This window comes from Gigantopelta aegis, chromosome 3 (assembly GCF_016097555.1).
Source record: "Gigantopelta aegis isolate Gae_Host chromosome 3, Gae_host_genome, whole genome shotgun sequence".
Lineage (NCBI taxonomy): Eukaryota > Metazoa > Mollusca > Gastropoda > Neomphalida > Peltospiridae > Gigantopelta > Gigantopelta aegis.
This window is the reverse complement of record NC_054701.1, coordinates 20,330,092-20,348,340: the sequence shown is the minus strand read 5'-3', so window position 1 is coordinate 20,348,340 and position 18,249 is coordinate 20,330,092. Positions and strand designations below refer to the sequence as shown.

The window sequence follows — 18,249 nt, the reverse complement described above, 5'->3', positions numbered from 1 at the left end:
AGTCTTGCGCTATTGACCACTCAAGTCTAATTTTAGCTTGTGTGGCATCTCCACCCATCGTCCTGCTTTTATGTGTTCACTGTTATTGTCTGCATGACTGGATAAATACTATGTTCAGCATTCCCGTTTCGACTGCTGCGTTAATGTTATTATGTCTTGGATGTTTTACCCATTTCTTTCAGAGTGTTACTTTAAATATTAATGCTAGTAGGGCTTGAACTTAACGCGGGCACCTACCACAATTGTTGTCAGTGAGATATAAATTGTCGTAGGTAGAGGAGCATCACCAACGGCACTTTTGAGTCCTGAACAGTTGCAAAATGTGTACACCTGGTGTACATTATCTACCAATATTTAACATTTACACATTTAAAATGTGTCTACATACAGCAAAATAACCTTTCAGTAAAGTTTATTGCTGCAAATGTCACTTTAAAAAAAAATTGCCATAGGCAGGCTCAAAATTGCTGTCGGTGGGCTGTTTCACCCATGGCAATTCTTTTTAAAATTGGTGTGGAAGACAAATTCTAAAGTTTGAACCCTGTGCTAGCTAATAAATATTTTGTACATGGGCATGTGTTGTTGTTTTTTTACTTTTCCAAACATAATTTTTTTATTGTTTTGTTCTCAATGTTTCATGGGGTTGATTTTTCGTGGGCTTTTTAATTATTTTTTCATAAATGCAGAGTGCTGCAACATGTAAAACCTGTTTACCAGTATGTGTACATGCACATTAATTTACAGTTTCTGTGTTGACGGTTAAGTATGAGATGCTACATATTTTGTGAAGGCTTGTGTGTTCATTATAAGTTGTGCAGCCAAGCATTAAATTTGATGCTTGACCACTGGAAAGGTAAAACAAAATGTAATATAGATATTTTACTATATTCATGCTTTCAAGCTGGAATCTGGCATTCATGGAAGCACAAAATCCTAAATTTGCAGCATGGCAAGTTTTTTATTTATTTTTTTATTATTATTTTTTAAAGGCAATAAAAACGCCATACAACAAAGTTCTGTGTACATTTTTATAACACAGCTACGTCTACCAAGTTACTTTTTTTTCCTACTTTTTATTTTTGCTAAGTGTTGCAGTATACTTGCAAATTTTGAACTTTGGCTTAAAATTAATCACAATAAAACATTTTTGTTGGGTCCCCCCCCCCCCCCCCCCCAAGTATGCTAATGGTTTATTAGGGGTTAGGAGGCATCTCAGTGTTAGAACAGTGGCCTGAGATGCAATGGGTCATGGGATCAACTACCCTCAGTGGACTTTATTTTCTGTCCCACCCAGTGTACTACAATTAGTATGTACATTTCATTTCAACTTATGTTCATGGTTATATCCAATTAAGGTTCAAGCACGCATTCCTGGACACACCTCAGCTATCTGGGCTTCTGTCCAGAACAGTCAGTTAGTTGTTAGTGACAGAGAAGGTGTAGTGGTCTTACACCTACCCATTGAGTCGTTAAAACTCACTCTGGGTGGGAGCCGGTACCAGGCTGTGAACCCTGTACCGACCAGTTTTATGTCCGATGCCTTAACCACGACACCACCGAGGCTGGTAGTATGTACATCAAATGCATTGAAATATATACTGTAAATCATGAAATTAATGCGAGCAAGTAATTAATGCGAAAAATGCGGCGACCACATCGACGCAATAATAACTTGACGCATTTTGTTTAGTCTCATTCCCAATACCAAAAAATGTGCAGGATTTTACTATATAATACTTCTAAATAAAATAAAACTTTTATAATATAAAGATGAAACGAAATACAAAAAAATTTTTTGTTAAATGTCTTTTTGTGAATACTTCAAGAATCTTTCTTTCGTTTCGATGTTGCCATTCTATTTTAACTTTCCTGGAATATCATAGCGGTTATATAATACAGTGATGTTCCAACTACTGACTTCTTTTAACATGAAAGATGAAGCCCAAACAATATAAATTATAATAACAACACAACTGTGGTTTTTATGTGATGTGGACTTTTGCCCGACGCATTAATAAAAAGACGCATTTTTGTTCACTTATGTACGTACGCAATAATATCATGACGTATTAATTACATGATTTACAGTATGCACTGTCCTGTCTATATTCATAGAAAAGATCCCTTGCTGCTTTTCGATTGGTGTAGCCTGAAAAGCAAAATCAGGTGCCCTCTCTTTTTCTTTAGTGCAAATGTTAAAATAACTGTTAGGCACCAAATAACTACAGTTTACAATGTGATGAGGTGTTATTAAACAAATATTCCTTCCTCATCCCCTACAGCTCCAGAATGTGGGCATCAACGCAGCCAACATCGGGTTCAGCACCCTCACGATGGAGTCGGATAAGTACATCTGTATCCGGGAGAAGGTGGGGGAGACGGCGCAGGTTGTCATCATCGACATGAACGACACGTCAAACCCCATCCGCCGCCCCATCTCGGCCGACTCCGCCATCATGAACCCTGCAAGCAAGGTCATCGCCCTGAAAGGTGAGCATAGAGGGTCCAAATGTTTGAAAGTTTTTTGTTTTTTTCTTGCTGCAAAGTCATAGTGCTCAAAGGTTGTTTTTTTATCCTTGCTGGGTGCATGTTAATGTTGTAATTTGTGAAATTGAAAGTTGTAGAAATTGGTCACATAAAATCTAGCTGGCTCCCAGCAGTAATTTTGCTGGTAATTATTGTCTAACAACAGTTATAGTTAGCTGCCGTCACAGAGAACATTTTGTTCAGTATTGTGTCATGATTCGCTACACCAGTTTCAAAGATCGCTACACAATTTTAAAATGTTAAACAGTAGTTGCTAAACAATTTTCAATCAGCTGGAAATATCTCTTAATGAATATTTTGAAAACAAATGTTCCCTGCGTCATACAGCATGCAAGTTAGTTGCCATGTTTTTTTTTTAATTCATTGTAACACAAAGCAGCTAGAGGAATTGCATCCCAATGCTATGTTAAAATGAAGAAATTTGCAATTTTTGTGCTATGTATCTGTGTTATATCAAAGAATGGTTTGTAACAATAAGAAAATTATAACATCATTAATGGGATGATCGTTTTTTTCTAAATGGTTAAAGTAATAAATTGTTGACATTATGTTTAACACAATTCAATTTTTTCTTTGAATATGCAGTGGAATTTATTGCAAATTTTTTTAATTTGTTTTATATTGTTATTTTAGCTGGGAAAACCCTGCAGATTTTCAACATTGAGATGAAGAGCAAAATGAAGGCACACACAACAACTGATGAAGTGATCTTTTGGAAGTGGATATCTGTAAACACCATTGGCCTCGTCACAGAAACAGCGGTCTACCACTGGGGCATGGAAGGTATATCTTTTATTGGTTCTGTCTGTTGGATAAATTGCCACTCTATCTTGATTCTCCTGATACATTGTTTTAATGGTGAATAATTGTTATGGGACCAGTTCTACTTTGATACATAAAAGAAAAACACAATATTGACTTTTATTGTTTTCTTTGTGATAAGATAATATTTTTTTCTGTATTTGATTTTATTACAATTTAGACATATGTTAATAAAACATATTGACATTTTATCTTTTTCTTTGTGACAAGATAAGTTTTCTGTAATGGATTTTATTTAAGGATTGTCTGTTATTTCTTTTACGTTCATCGGGGTATGAACAAAAAAAATCATCCACAAACTGTGTGAATCGACGAAGCCGTTCTCACAGAAGTTTGTGGATGATTTTTTTTTGTTCATACCCAGATGAACGTAAAAGAAATAACAGACAATACTTATAATTAAATTTGAATCATACATGCTAATAATAACACTAAAACGTCATACTTTATTTTGAATTATTTTTTATCCATAAACAATAATGCTCATTAAGACGACTTGCCCATATAAAATGATGTCATCACATATGGCGTTCCCTGACAACGTAATTTTTACGTTCATCGAAAAATGAACAAACTCCTGTTGCTACGTCTGGACCAATGGGATGACGTTACGTTGTGATGAATGTAACAGAAATTTAATTATTACAATTTAGTCCAAATATATTTATACATATATATATGTCCACATTTCATTTTACTTTTAAAATTACCCTGATTTATCTGATTTCATCTTATTTCTTGATTACCGTCAGTGGGCCCGTTGAGCTATTTCTCGCTCCAGCCAATGCACCACGATTGGTACATCAAAGGCCGTAGTATGTGCTATCCTGTCTAGGGGATGGTGCATATAAAAGATCCCTTGCTGCTAATCAAAATCAAAAAGAGTAGCCTATGAAGTGGCGACAGCAGGTTTCCTCCCTCAATATCTGTGTGGTCCTTAACCATATGTCTGACACCATATAACCGTAAAATAAAATGTGTAGAGTGCGTCGTTAAATAAACTATTTCCTTCCTTCCTTCATCTTTTTTCATCTTATTTTGCATAAAATCTATTACACAAACTATATTGCATTTGCTAATACTGAACCCCCCCCATTTATTTGAGTGTTTCAACTTCTAAAACATTGCTTGAGATAGTTATTTTAAAGTAGGTACGACCTCCTGTTGCGTCTAACCTTGTAACATAAGAGTCATTGTGTGTGTTATTCAGGGGAGTCGATGCCAGTGAAAATGTTTGATCGTCACTCCAACTTGGCCGGCTGTCAGATCATCAACTACAGGACTGATGCCAAGCAGCAGTGGCTTCTCGTTGTCGGCATTTCCGCACAGGTGAGTTTAGTCACAAGTTGTTTATCGTGTGCTGGTCTTACTAGCAGCCAGAATTACCCAGAGTATATCTCGGAGAGTTTTTTTTACAGTAACAATTGATTTTTAATCATTGTATCATCTTCCCTCAAATTTTGAATAGACAGTTTTGTGTTGGAAGTTGTTTACCATATGCAGTATTTCTAGTAGGCAGAATTTTCCAAAGCATATCTGAGAGTGTTTTTTTTATTTTTTTATTTTTTATTTTTATTATACGATAACTTCAAAGTTTTAATTGTTGTATCGTTATCACTAATTTTGATAGACAGTATTGTGTCAGAAGTTGTTTACCATATGCCAGTTGTACCAATAGCAAGAATTATCCAACAGATATTAGGTTTTTTTTAATGATAACTTTAGATTTGTTATTGTTGCATCATTGTCCCTCTAATTTTGAATGGTCAGTATTGTGTATGTGCATGCAGTTGACCTTTTTGTAGCTGCACTTGTCTGTAAGATGGCTTGTTAAGCCATTAGCAGCTTTAACCTGCTGATTAAAACAAAATACTGGAATAGGCTGATGTAATCTGTGTAGACTACTGATGGGAACTTTGTCACATTTGACTTGTCACAAATAGCAGAAAGCAAAAACTGAAGGAAATATTCTACTTACATTTTAACTATATGATTGTAAAAATGATTACTTCTGTACGGGGGGCAAGACGTAGCCCAGTGGCAAAGCGTTCGCTTGATGCGCGGTTGGTTTGGGATCGATCCCCGTCAGTGGGCCCATAGGGCTTTTTCTCGCTCCAGCCAGTGCACCACGACTGGTACATCAAAGGCCGTGGTATGTGTTTCCTGTCTATGGGATGGTGCATATAAAAGATCCCTTGCTGCTAATCGAAAAGAGTAGCCCATGAAGTGCTGACTTGGGTTTTCTCCCTCAATATCTGTGTGGTCCTTAACCATACATTTGACCCCATATAACCGTAAATAAAATGTGTTGAGTGTGTCGTTAAAACATTTCTTTCTTTACTTCTGTACGGGATCTTCTGGGCAGAATCTAGCTTAGTTGGTAGAGTACTCACTGGAGTGCTTTGGTCACATGATCAAAACCACTTCATTAGACCCATTATCTGATTGGATTTTTCCTGTCCTAACCAGTGCCTCCACGACTGGTATATCAAAGGCTGTGGTATGTGCTGTCCTGTCCATGGGAGTGCATATAAAATATCCTTTGCTGCTAATGGAAAAATTAAGATTTCCTCTAAGACTATATAAGAGTTTCCAACTATGATGTCCAGTAGCCAATGATGAATAGATGTATGTGCTCTAGTGTTGGTGTTAAACAAAACAAACTTTAACTTTAATACAGACAGGTCAATCGTCTGAGTATCCATGCACCTGATGTTTGTGTGTATTGTATTTAGATTATTTTACATGCGTGTTCAATGGGCGTGCACACAATAATCTGTTATTTATGGTTCAGTGCCTCTGGTTTATTTTATAGATTTTTATCAGTGTTGAGGTTGTCGCTGGTCTTACTCTATTGTAGATTACAGGACTAATTAGTTATATCAAGAGAACTTAACAGACCGCAACATATATCTGTGATTAACAGACCAATGTCTTGTCACTATATACGACAACATGGGATTTCCAATTGCTGTGATAAAATGGTTACGCACTTGAGTCTTTTTGTAAGAAGAAATGTTTGTTTAGCACATTGTTAGCACAGGAACTGGTAGCATTAACTATCGGTCAAACTTCTTTCAGGCCTACCTTTTTTTTTTTTTTTACATGTATGAAAAAATTATTTTCCTCATCTATAAAGTGTATTTAAAAAAAAGAAGTTTATTGAATAGAATTGGTCTTTCCAGTAACATAAATTTATTTATATATTAATAGTATTGACTTTCCTCTAAGACTAAATGTTAAAATAACCAAATGTTTGACATCCAGTAGCCAACTTAAAATTTGTGTTTTATTTAAACATTCTGTTCAAAAGTCTAGTGATTTTTGTTTGCTTATCCTCATATCAAATACCATAAATAAATGTGCATTGCCTTACTGTCTTAATTACGAACCTTTTGCTTGACCATGTCATTCTACATAATTTTCTGTTGTATCTTTGTTAATAAAATTTGCTGACACTTTAATATTGTTTGTGTACACTTACACTTTCTAGAACTTGAATTACACAGAAGTTGATGATTATAATATCGTGGACCGCTTAACTGTAGTAGTTGTAATGTTGTGGCCTGCTTATCCACAGTGGTTGTGATTTTATGGTTACTTAACCACAGTGGTTGTGATTTTGTGACCCGCTTAACCTCAGTGGTTGTAATTTTGTGGTTACTTAACCACAGTGGTTGTGATTTTATGGTTACTTAACCACAGTGGTTGTGATTTTGTGACCCGCTTAACCTCAGTGGTTGTAATTTTGTGGTTACTTAACCACAGTGGTTGTGATTTTGTAGCCAGCTTAACCACAGTGGTTGTAATTTTAGGGTCTACTTAACCTCAGTGGCTGTAATTTTGGGGTTCACTTAACCACTGGTTGTGATTTTTATGGCCCACCTAACCACAATTAGTTGTGATTTTTGGCCCACCTAACCACAGTGGTTATGATTTTGTGGCCCACCTAACCACAGTGGTTGTGATTTTGTGGCCCACCTAACCACAGTGGTTGTGATTTTGTGGCCCTCCTAACCACTGGTTGTGATTTTGTGGCCCACCTAACCACAGTGGTTGTGATTTTATGGCCCTCCTAACCACAGTGGTTGTGATTTTATGGCCCTCCTAACCACAGTGGTTGTGATTTTATGGCCCTCCTAACCACAGTGGTTGTGATTTTATGGCCCTCCTAACCACAGGGGGGAAGGACGTAGCCCAGTGGTACAGCGTTCGCCCGATGTGTGGTCTGTGTGGAATCAATCCCCGTCGGTAGGCCAATTGGGCTATTTCTCGTTCCAGCCAGTGCACCACAACTGGTATATCAAAGGCTGTGGTATGTACTAACCTGTCTGTGGGATGGTGCATATAAAAGATCCCTTGCTGCTAATCGGAAGAGTAGCCCATGAAGTGGCGACAGCGGGTTTCCTCTCTCAATATCTGTGTGGTCCTTAACCATATGTCTGACGCCATATAACCGTAAATAAAATGTGTTTAGTGCGTCGTTAAATAAAACATGTCTTTCTTTCCTAACCACAGTGGTTGTGCATTTGTGGCCCGCTTTACCACAGTAGTTGTAGTAAAATTCACATTTGCTTATGTTTTACAATTTCAGCAAGACGCAAGTGTGAGTACATAGATGACTTTAGTACATCCATGCATCTACTCCTGTACACTGCCTTTAACCCAAGTTTGCATTACATTGGTTGGATTTTATTTTTTAATGGGGTTGAATGTCCTTTTTTTTCTTTCTTTTTTAAGTACAAACTGCATCCTAAAATCCTTAATTTGACAAACTCTTCATATCAAGGTGTAACAAGTTATCAGTTAATTTTTTTTTTAAATCATCAGTTTCGTAATGGAAGAGTGTGTAGTTATTTTAATGTTTTAATCACTCTTAACATAATTTTGCATTTTTTGCTTAAAACAATGTAGAAACGCTTAAACATTTTTAATTATTATAAAACTTTCTACTTGTTGGTTGGTACTTAATGTCAGCCTCAACCAATTATTACTTTGACAAGTTTGACGCAAGGAAGGGTAAAGAAACAGAAATTTAAACTGGTTATCTACCTACAGCATGAAGTGAATGTATCCTAACACATAATTTTGAGGAATATAAAAGCACTTTATAAGTGAAACTTGTTAGTATAATCAACACCCACTCACACAAACTCCACCCCCATAAAAGAGAACTTTAAAAGAGCTTAATGTGCACTTACCCTGTAGACGAGTGGAGATGTTTCATGCTTATTAAAAGAACGAAAGAAGAAAAAAAAAATCCGCAGAAATGTGGACACCGGTTGAATGGCCTTGGTTTGTATTAGATATAAGCACACACAGTCATTCATCCTTGGAATACTTCATTTTGTTTAGTTGTAGTACAGTTAATGCAGAAATTAGTTTTAGGAAGAAATACAAACTTTTTATGGGATATTATTCAGCTGGGGTGGGGGATACTATTCAGCTGGGGTGGGAGATACTATTCAGCTGGGGTGGGAGATACTATTCAGCTGGGGTGGGGATACTATTCAGCTGGGGTGGGAGATACTATTCAGCTGGGGAGGGGATACTATTCAGCCGGGGTGGGGATATTCAGCTGGGGTGGGGGAGATGCTATTCATATAGGTTGGGTGATACTATTCAGCTGGGGTGGGGGATACTATTCAGCTGGGGTGGGGGATACTATTCAGCTGTTGTGGTTATCTTTTCTTTTGTTGTCTATTATTTTAATTTTTACTATATTTATATATTTTTATTAGTAGTATATTACCTCTAAATTTAATAGCACTGAGTTTGGTTTCGTATCCAAAGGGATAATGAGGAATACTAATATGCTGAGAGGGCATGGTTTCTAAAAACTGAGATATTTACTTATGACGTCCACACCCTCCCCCTCCCAAAAAAAAAAAAATGTGTGGGGCGGGGGTAGAAGCTTCTTTTAAATAATTTTGGCTATATTCCATTGATATTATAAACAGATTTTGGCTATTAGGTTTGTTTTTTAATGTTTATTTTTGTTAAATGAAATTTTTAAAAATAAGTAAAAAGATGACAATTCTGTTAGGGTGGTGGATATGCATCTTCTGGTGTTAGCCATTAATAAGGGATTTTTGTGTAAGATAAGTATGTTTTAGCCTTCACAGTTTCCTCCTTTCTACAGTACGTTGAGAAATAATTAAAAATAACCAGTTTCAGTTGTGATTCAAGATCGAAGAAATTGATGAACCAAAAAATATTTACTTCTATCTTCTTAGACTACTTCCTGTGGTGCATACACTTCTATAGAATTAATGGTCGTTGGTGTTGTTTTAAGTAGTTGCTTGTTGGTCTGTGGTGAACATGTATTTTTTGTTTTATTATTCATTAAACTATGTTTGTTATGAAAATGTTTGTCAGTAACAAGTGTTACATTTAATACATATTAAATATTTTAATGAAACAAAATTAATATGTGCTTGACGAAGCTTGATGTAGCAGTTCATGTTGCCACGTCATCAGCCGTAATGTAATAAGTCTTAATTTGTACAGATTGCATGGGTTCTGGTAGGAGTTTTTTCTGAAACTGTTAGAAATTTTTATTGGGTTTTCCTTTTTGTCTGGCTTTTATGAACTAAAAACGGGGAGATATATGTATTACTTCTACGATGGTGTCAACTTTTTTCTTAAAGTTTAACATACAAATTTCATGTTTAGGTAAGTTTCTCACAAACTACAAGTCCGAGATAATGAAACTTGGTTTATAGACTCACCTATGGATATTTAACACAGTGCACCGGAAAGGTTTATGGTAGGTGAGACATTTAATTCCACAGGATTCTTGTTTATATCCTAAAGAAAGGAAGGTATGATGGCTAAGGAATGCTGACATTTTGCTCATTACTGGAACAGGTATTTACTGGTTTGTGACATATTCTTTATATTCTTGACTAGTGCTTTGGTTTAACAGCCTGAGAAATATAGTCACTTTGAAGTGAACGTTATAGCTTGGTTTTTTGCCATTTATGTAGTTCTTTTTATCTCGAATATGCTGTTCATCAGCAGAGCTTTTTTGATACCTTTTTGGTTTTTTTTTCAGTAGTCCATTAACTTTCTTAGGAAGGCTTAATTCAAAAATGTTTTATAATCTTTTTTTAAACTTGCTACATCAAGGGTGGAAATTCTCCTTGGATCAGCTATTTTCCTCTCATGGAACATTGCGTTTCCTCACATTTTAATTGTCCTTTCCTCCAAAATGTGTCAGATGACACAGATTTTAACCTAGGATTTCAAGAATTTTCGGGACCCTCTTAGATTTCCTCTCTGGTTTTTTACAGTTCACCAATTCCCACCCCTGGTACATGGAAACCCTGGGACAGTTGCCACAATCTAATTGACATTCTAAATTTATATTTTATTAAATATTTAATGAATATTACACATTTAAAAAGGAAAGGAACATATGAACTTGTCCTCCTACACTTTTAATCAAAGCTCTATACTGGGGTTTTCCGGGGCAGCCTGTACAAATATAGTGTTTGATGATTTTTTCAATTTCAAAACTTCTTTCCTTTAATAGTTAGAAGTGTACCTCCTTTTTTTCACAGATCTAATGCTTAAACATTTTTGTTTTTGTTTTACCAATTTTACCAATTTTATATATACAATGCAAGGAGGAAAATTACTTTCTTGAAGTTATAGCTTGGTATATGGGTTCTATAAAAATATTACTAATCATTTACTAAAGAAATTACTTTCAGATTTGATATGCATTATGATGTTTACCGGTACTAAGGAAAGTGTGCCTTATTTGGTTGTGCTGGCTTCTTATGTTTTAGTTTCTCCATATATCATATTAGTTCTTTTTTGTTTTTTCTGCACCTCTGATTTTTAACCAAATTTGGTATGTATATAACTTACAATACTTAATATGTATATTGGTACAAGATGGTTGCAGTGTAAAGTGTCTTGCAAGTGTCTTACAGTATTAAGTTCAAGGTATTTTGTGATGGTACAAAATAACTTTAATGTGGATCTTAGCCAACCGTTGATCATCTTCATATATTTGGTATTGTATTCTCTCAATTCGTAGTTTTTGACCTAGTAATGGTATACAGGAACATATTTTAGTTTGCTAGGATGGAAAGAATAACTGGTTAATAGAGGGGACGATTTTCCGCGATCACGGAAAAACAGACGGAATCGCGGAATTTGGTAACTGAAACCTAATTCGCGATTTTTTTTAAAATAACCTTCAAAAGGTGTATTTCTGGTTCAAGCACCATAATAAATATTTTTGGTAGTTGTAAGATTCAATATTGATAATATACGCATAGTATTTTTGTGTGCGAACTTTCATGGAGTGCACAGTATGCCTAAACACTTTCAGAACTGTTCATTCTCGGAAGTTATGCTTAATTGCCGTAAGCTTGCCACAAAGCATGTACTGTTTACCTGTGTCACTTTACACAGTGAAATTTAACTTGAAATATAAAAATAAACATGTACTGATACAATTTTAGAATGTTGATTATATAATAAGATTTCTAGTACGTTCAATTTCGATATTTTTCAATAATACTTATTACGATTCGTAAGCATAACCAATTTACACGATGCTTTCATTGGAAAACGTAATTTCGTAAAACTTCGGACATATTCGTTATCTGTACGGAAGCATTTCACATTTATAGTCCGTCCCACAAGGAACGCCTTTTTTCATGCTACGGAATTTACTACAAGTTATTTATTTCTGAACCGATTGTTTTCTAAATTTCACACAAAAATAGCATTTTACTTTTCTTCTCACCGGTTTATTATAGTAGCACATGTAGGACGTGCTACGCTTCAGGGGGTCCCGCAGTGAGGCATTGTGTACACTTTCCCCAGCTCATTTTCCCCCTCTCCCTGAGGTGGTTGCAAAATATATATCTTGGAAATTGAGCCCCGCTGTTATTTGTGCTACAGGCCCTGCGGATCCTTAAACCGGCTCTGAATATACAATTCTAGGCCTTTTTTTTTTTTAACAGTTATAAAATAATGTGGAAACTTTAAACGATCGACAGGACAGTGCTTAGTTTTGGTTCACTGTCACTGCCCTATATCCAGCTTGACCCAACCTCGTTTGAATATGTAATTTGTGCACACGGCACGCTAGTTAGGTTACAGAGAAACATACATGTGTAATCGAGTGAGTAGGCTACTAGTAATTCTTAATCAGACTGGAACAAATAAAATGTTATCATGTATTTATTTATTTATTTATATATATTTTTTGGCAACTAATGTAAGATAACAAACAATGCATTACCAAAATTCTTGTTCATATTTTCGTGAAAATAGCGGGGTTTGTCAAATGTGTGTTTTGTTTATAAATGAAACTTGCCCATAATCCATTAAATGAAATGAAACTGAAAGCCACACAGTCAACAATTATTTGTTTGAATTTAAGGGAGAATGGATCTCTTTATTATTATTAAATACAAACAATAATTAACCGCAATTAAGATTGTGGCTTTGTTTTAACTGCGCCTTATTTAAAGGTGCAGTTTATACACCACTGCGTGTAATAGTAGCATGTAGACATTACTTAACTTTTTTTTTTTTAAAGTTTGTTTCAACAAAAATGTTTACAGGTATTTAAAAAAATAGCAATAGCAAACCAGCTCAGAGCTGGAACAATAAAACAAATGTATATAGTTTATAACAATAAAACATGACACTAATTGAACACATTAAACGGAAAAAAACTGAATTTGCAAAAATGTGAAATGGAATGTGGTAAAATCTGAAACGGAAAATCATTCCCTTTAGGTTAAGTAATCTAAAAATAATTGTGTTTTCAAAGTTTCCTAGACTTTCGTGGTACGTTTAAGTACATGAAAAGATGTTTGCATTCCATTGTGTGTTTTTTTGGTTTTGTTTTTTTACATCAATATTAAAAACTGATCATTGGATATTTCATATAACCCATCATAACATTTTGTATCATATCATATATTTTAGTACTTTGTTTATATATCACACCAACTTTTTACAATTTTGATTTACAGATTGTATTTGATTTTTAACATAAGTAAAAATTTATTAATCATGGGTGTTTTTTTGACAGAAGCGAAATCAAGGTGCACATAGGGTACCAGTCCAATATTTTGAATAAAAAAAAGATTGGTCTATGCGCTTGATCTGCTACAAAACCAGTCCAGACATTATCAAAACAATCAAATTGGTATTGTGTTTGGTTGATTCCATCAGAAACAAATGGTACAATTTGCATTACATAATATTATATGTATTTGTGTATTCAATTCAGCTAGTGACGAATACGAATGCAACTATGATATGGATCTCTGTTCATTGCACCGAATATTTGAGTATATCGTTACACCCCTAGTATAATCCAAATACAATGTTTTTGTTGTTTTCATCAAAACTAAAATGTGTATGGGGTTGTATCAAAATTGTTTTAGATTGTTTTTTGTCAGCTTTCTGTCTCTCTCTTTCTCTCTCATATTAAAGAATCATTATTTGTTTTTCTTTTTATTTCACAGCAAAACAGGGTTGTGGGTGCCATGCAGCTGTATTCAGTGGAGCGTAAAGTGAGCCAGCCAATTGAGGGCCATGCTGCAGCATTCTGTCAGTTCACCATGGACGGAAACCCCCTCCCCTCGACTCTCTTCGTCTTCAGCGTCCGTGGGCCACAAGGAGGAAAGGTTGGCTGATCATTTTGTCTTCTGCTAATAAAAGTAACATTTGCAGATAACATTTCCAGTATTGCCTATTTATTGTTACAATCTTGTTATTAAATTGTGGCTGGTGAAATTTACTAAACGATTAGCTGTACTTTTCTGTTCAAATTAAAGAAACTGAAATGTGAATGTTGTTTAATCTGCAGGGGATTTTTTAGGTGGTTTTTTTAGTGAATATAAACAATGATGTTAGACTGGCATTGCTGCACTTGGAAAATTGCATCAGTATGTCTTCACAAATGCTGATGGTGTTATGCAGGCTTGGTGTAAGACCGATCAAGCCTGCTATTTGAACTTGAGTGTACTGTAAATGTCACTTATTAGTCTTCAGTTTAGGATTGTTTGTTTTATTTTTCAGCTTCATGTGATTGAAGTTGGCCAGCCTCCAGAAGGAAATCAGCCGTTCCCCAAGAAAGCTGTTGATGTGTTTTTCCCAGTTGAAGCCCAGAATGATTTTCCAGTTGCCATGCAGGTACAGAATGAATTTATATCCGATATTAATTAACAGATTTGATATGGGTCATTAACAGTATCCCTGGTTTGATTGACAGTGGGAATCTTAAAAAAACTGGCTGATTTAAAACTAGAATTAATCGGCTGCTTGATAATTTTTGCTGGAAATAATAAATATTTCAAACTAACAGTTTTAATAACAAAAGAAATGGATAATCAGACAGTTATATTTTTTCTTTCTAAAAATCCTAAACCTTCTTATTTTCTATCTGGTCTGGTGCCATATAACCATAACATAAAATGGGTTGAGTGCACCCTTAATAAAACTTTTCTTCGTTCTTTTATCATGTGAATGATTACAGATTTATAAATCATGAGTAATATTTGTTTTTAGGCGAGTGAGAAACACGGGGTGACATTCCTGATAACCAAGTATGGCTACATCCACTTGTACGATATTGAGACAGGCACGTGCATCTACATGAACCGCATCAGTGGTGACACCATCTTCGTAACAGCGCCACACGAGGCAACAAGTGGCATCATTGGAGTGAACAGGAAGGGACAGGTTTGTATGCAGATTAATATAAAAACAAATGTACCTAGCAGGATAAAATATTAAGCTTCAAAATATAAAAAAGGAATGGTCTTTTAACAGTGCTCATGTCTTTTAAAAAGAAATGTGTGGAATCTTTGTTGAGTTCCTTGCAGATTATTTTGTGTAGGAAATTGAAGATTCCAATAGAAACCAGTTCCTCAGACAAACATCGGCTTTGAAATGGCTTCATGTTTCGTACTGGATCTGACATACAAATGTAAAAGAAATACTTTAGCCTGTTTGCTTCGCAAGAAGATCAACTGTCCAATAGAGATATACTTTGATAACAAACCTGTTATGTATTAGAACATTATTTAAAGTTAAGATGTCTTAATTGTATAAACAAAATCTAACACGTGCATGCGCCCCACCCAAAATTATTTAGTCTTTATTTATGTGTCTTAAAAACCATGTTTTCTCATCATTATGTTCCAAGCATTCAGATGTACATGATATATATATATATATATATATATATATACTCTTCAAAAGAAGAAACGCAAAACCACATTGTCGTAACATTTGGAGAATTGATTTAATTATTGAATGGTGAGTCCGATAATTACCAAATGTTGCAGGATTGTTCACAATTCACTCTAGTCCATTGTGAGTAAGTGATAGGACACACCACCAAGGTCAAGGTCATCTGGAGTCAATACCGGGTTTGGCCTCCGTGTGTGTTGACAACTGCCTGGCACCGCCTGCCCATTGAAGCAACCAGAGTACGGATGATGTCCCGGGGGATGATGGCCCACTCGGCCTGCAAGGCTGCTGCCAGCTCGGGCAGGATCTGGGGCTGTGGTTGTCGCTGTCGGAGGCGTCGGTCCAACTCGTCCCATAGATGCTCAATTGGGTTCAAATCCGGTGATATCGATGGCCAAGGAAGGACATTAATGTTGTTGTTCTGTAGGAAAGCCGTTGTGAGACGTGCTGTGTGAGGCCTGGCGTTGTCATGTTGGAACACTGTGTTGGCGTTGGCCATAACTGGAACGATGTGTGGCCGGAGGATCTGGTCAATGTAGCCCTGTGCATTCAGGTTGCCCTGCACGTGGACCAGGTCAGTTCTGCCAGTGTGTGAGATGGCTGCCCACACCATGACACTACCCCTGCCGAATCTGTCCACTTCCTGCACACAGTTTGCTGCATAACGTTCACCACGACGCCTATACACGCGTCATCTTCCATCATGACGTCGGAGCAGAAATCGGGACTCGTCACTGAACCACACCTGTCTCCATCGCAGTTGAGGCCATTGTCGATGAATCTGGCACCACTGCAGTCGGAGTCGACGGTGTTGTGGTGTTAAGATGACACCTCGAACTGGACGTCTGGCACGAATTCCTACCTCACGTAGGCAGTTCCGTACGGTCTGGTCGGATATCCTGCGCAAACCTGGTATTGGTGTGGCTGTGGAGGTGGCAGTAGTCAATCGTTCCCAAAGGTGGCGTACCCGGATGTAGCGGTCCTGCCCGGGGGTAGTGACCCGTGGTCGACCGGATCTAGGGAGGTCACATGTTGATCCATGTTGCTGGTAACGGTCCCACAGTCTGGAGATGGTGCTTGGGGACACATGGAATGCCCTGGCAACGGCCGTTCTGGACTCGCCTGCGTCTAGTCGGCCGATGGCATTGTTTCTCTGCGGTTCACTGAGACGTGGCATGTCCTGGATTGTCAACTGTCGGCCAGATACAGAGGCCAGGCAAGCGAACACCCTGCACTTTTATACTGTCGGTGTTCATGTTGCACGTGCAGACAACGCACGTGCAGTGGTGACATGGTTTGCACGTGGCTGCGTTTTTGTGAATATTCACATTTTGGAACTTTATTGTACAGTAGCTGCGTTTTATCGCATGTAACCGTGGGAATGTGTTTGGGACATGCAATGACCTTATATTCACAAAGCATGAACCGGTAGGAAACATAAAATCGGAGTTATAACCCATTTGTACCCTTTTGCGTTTCTTTTTTTGAAGAGTATATATATATATATATATTGTGCAGAAGAGTAAATAAACAGTTTTTGGTGTTGTTGATACTGCAGGTTTTATCGGTGAGTGTTGAAGAGGACACGATTGTCCAGTACATCAGTAGCACGTTGCAGAACCCAGACCTAGCACTGAAGATATCGTCCCGCTGTAACCTGCCAGGAGCCGAAGACCTCTTTGTGAGGAAATTCAACACCCTGTTCCAGAACAGCCAATATGCCGAGGCGGCTAAAGTAGCAGCCAGTGCACCAAAGGTAGTCATTCTAGCCATCGGTGTATATATTGTATAAAGATATATTGGTACCACTATTTTCTGTGTTTTGTTTACTGGCTTTTAGTCTTCAGGTTTGCTTGTATTCAGAGGTGTGTGGGTAAATGTTACATTTAATCTTTGAAACCCTTGTCTCTACTGATGATTTTGCTATGCTGTACTAGTCCAACTTATAAAACTTTCCATCCATTTATTTAAAGGACAAGTAAAGAGAGCTGGTTTCAGAAAGAAATTAAGTCTAAAGGGAAGTAACTCGCTGGTTTAGCTGTACTAATTAATCTGTTAAGGGGGTTGCAAAAATAAAGAAGTTGTTCGCGCGTCCACACAATATTGCCAGCTACAGTTAATATGGCATGTTGACATATCAGAAGTTTCAGGAGATACATTTTTAAGAATTTCTCTCTAAAATTGAATTACCCTTGTTTAAAGTATATGCTACAGTTATTATTATTATATAGGCATTTGTAATTATATGTTAATCAGAGAATAACTTTTTTAAATCCTAGGGTATCCTGAGAACCCCACAGACGATACAGCGATTCCAGCAGGTTCCAGCACAGCCCGGCGCCTCGTCGCCCCCACTTCTACAGTATTTTGGCATCCTGCTGGACAGGGGCCAGCTGAACAAGTACGAGTCGCTCGAACTATGCAAGCCAGTCCTACAGCAGGGCAGAAAGCCGCTCATCGAGAAGTGGCTCAAAGAAGAAAAGGTTTGGATATTTTACTTCAGCTCTTGGCATACTTCACTGTCACTTGTATCCTTTCTGTAGCAACTGCTATCCATGCTGCATGGATATTTTAAAATTCATTCTATTTAAAAAAAATATTAATAATAATCAAATTTCTTTTTAGCATACTTAAGTACGT

At 36.7% G+C, this 18,249-nt stretch overlaps 1 protein-coding gene across 2 annotated transcripts in view; it reads left to right on the top strand.

Moving 5' to 3' along the window:
* Positions 1-18,249, top strand: part of LOC121367667 (clathrin heavy chain 1) — a 64,064-nt gene that overhangs the window by 10,888 nt on the left and 34,927 nt on the right. The window contains exons 2-10 of one of the 2 annotated variants that reach the window (XM_041491976.1): positions 2,283-2,490; positions 3,181-3,330; positions 4,580-4,698; positions 7,964-7,975; positions 13,878-14,039; positions 14,434-14,547; positions 14,923-15,096; positions 17,168-17,365; positions 17,889-18,092. In XM_041491976.1, coding sequence (XP_041347910.1) covers positions 2,283-2,490; positions 3,181-3,330; positions 4,580-4,698; positions 7,964-7,975; positions 13,878-14,039; positions 14,434-14,547; positions 14,923-15,096; positions 17,168-17,365; positions 17,889-18,092 — 1,341 coding nt within the window. The remainder of the gene's footprint in view (positions 1-2,282; positions 2,491-3,180; positions 3,331-4,579; positions 4,699-7,963; positions 7,976-13,877; positions 14,040-14,433; positions 14,548-14,922; positions 15,097-17,167; positions 17,366-17,888; positions 18,093-18,249) is intronic. The other variant, XM_041491977.1, reaches the window with a different exon arrangement.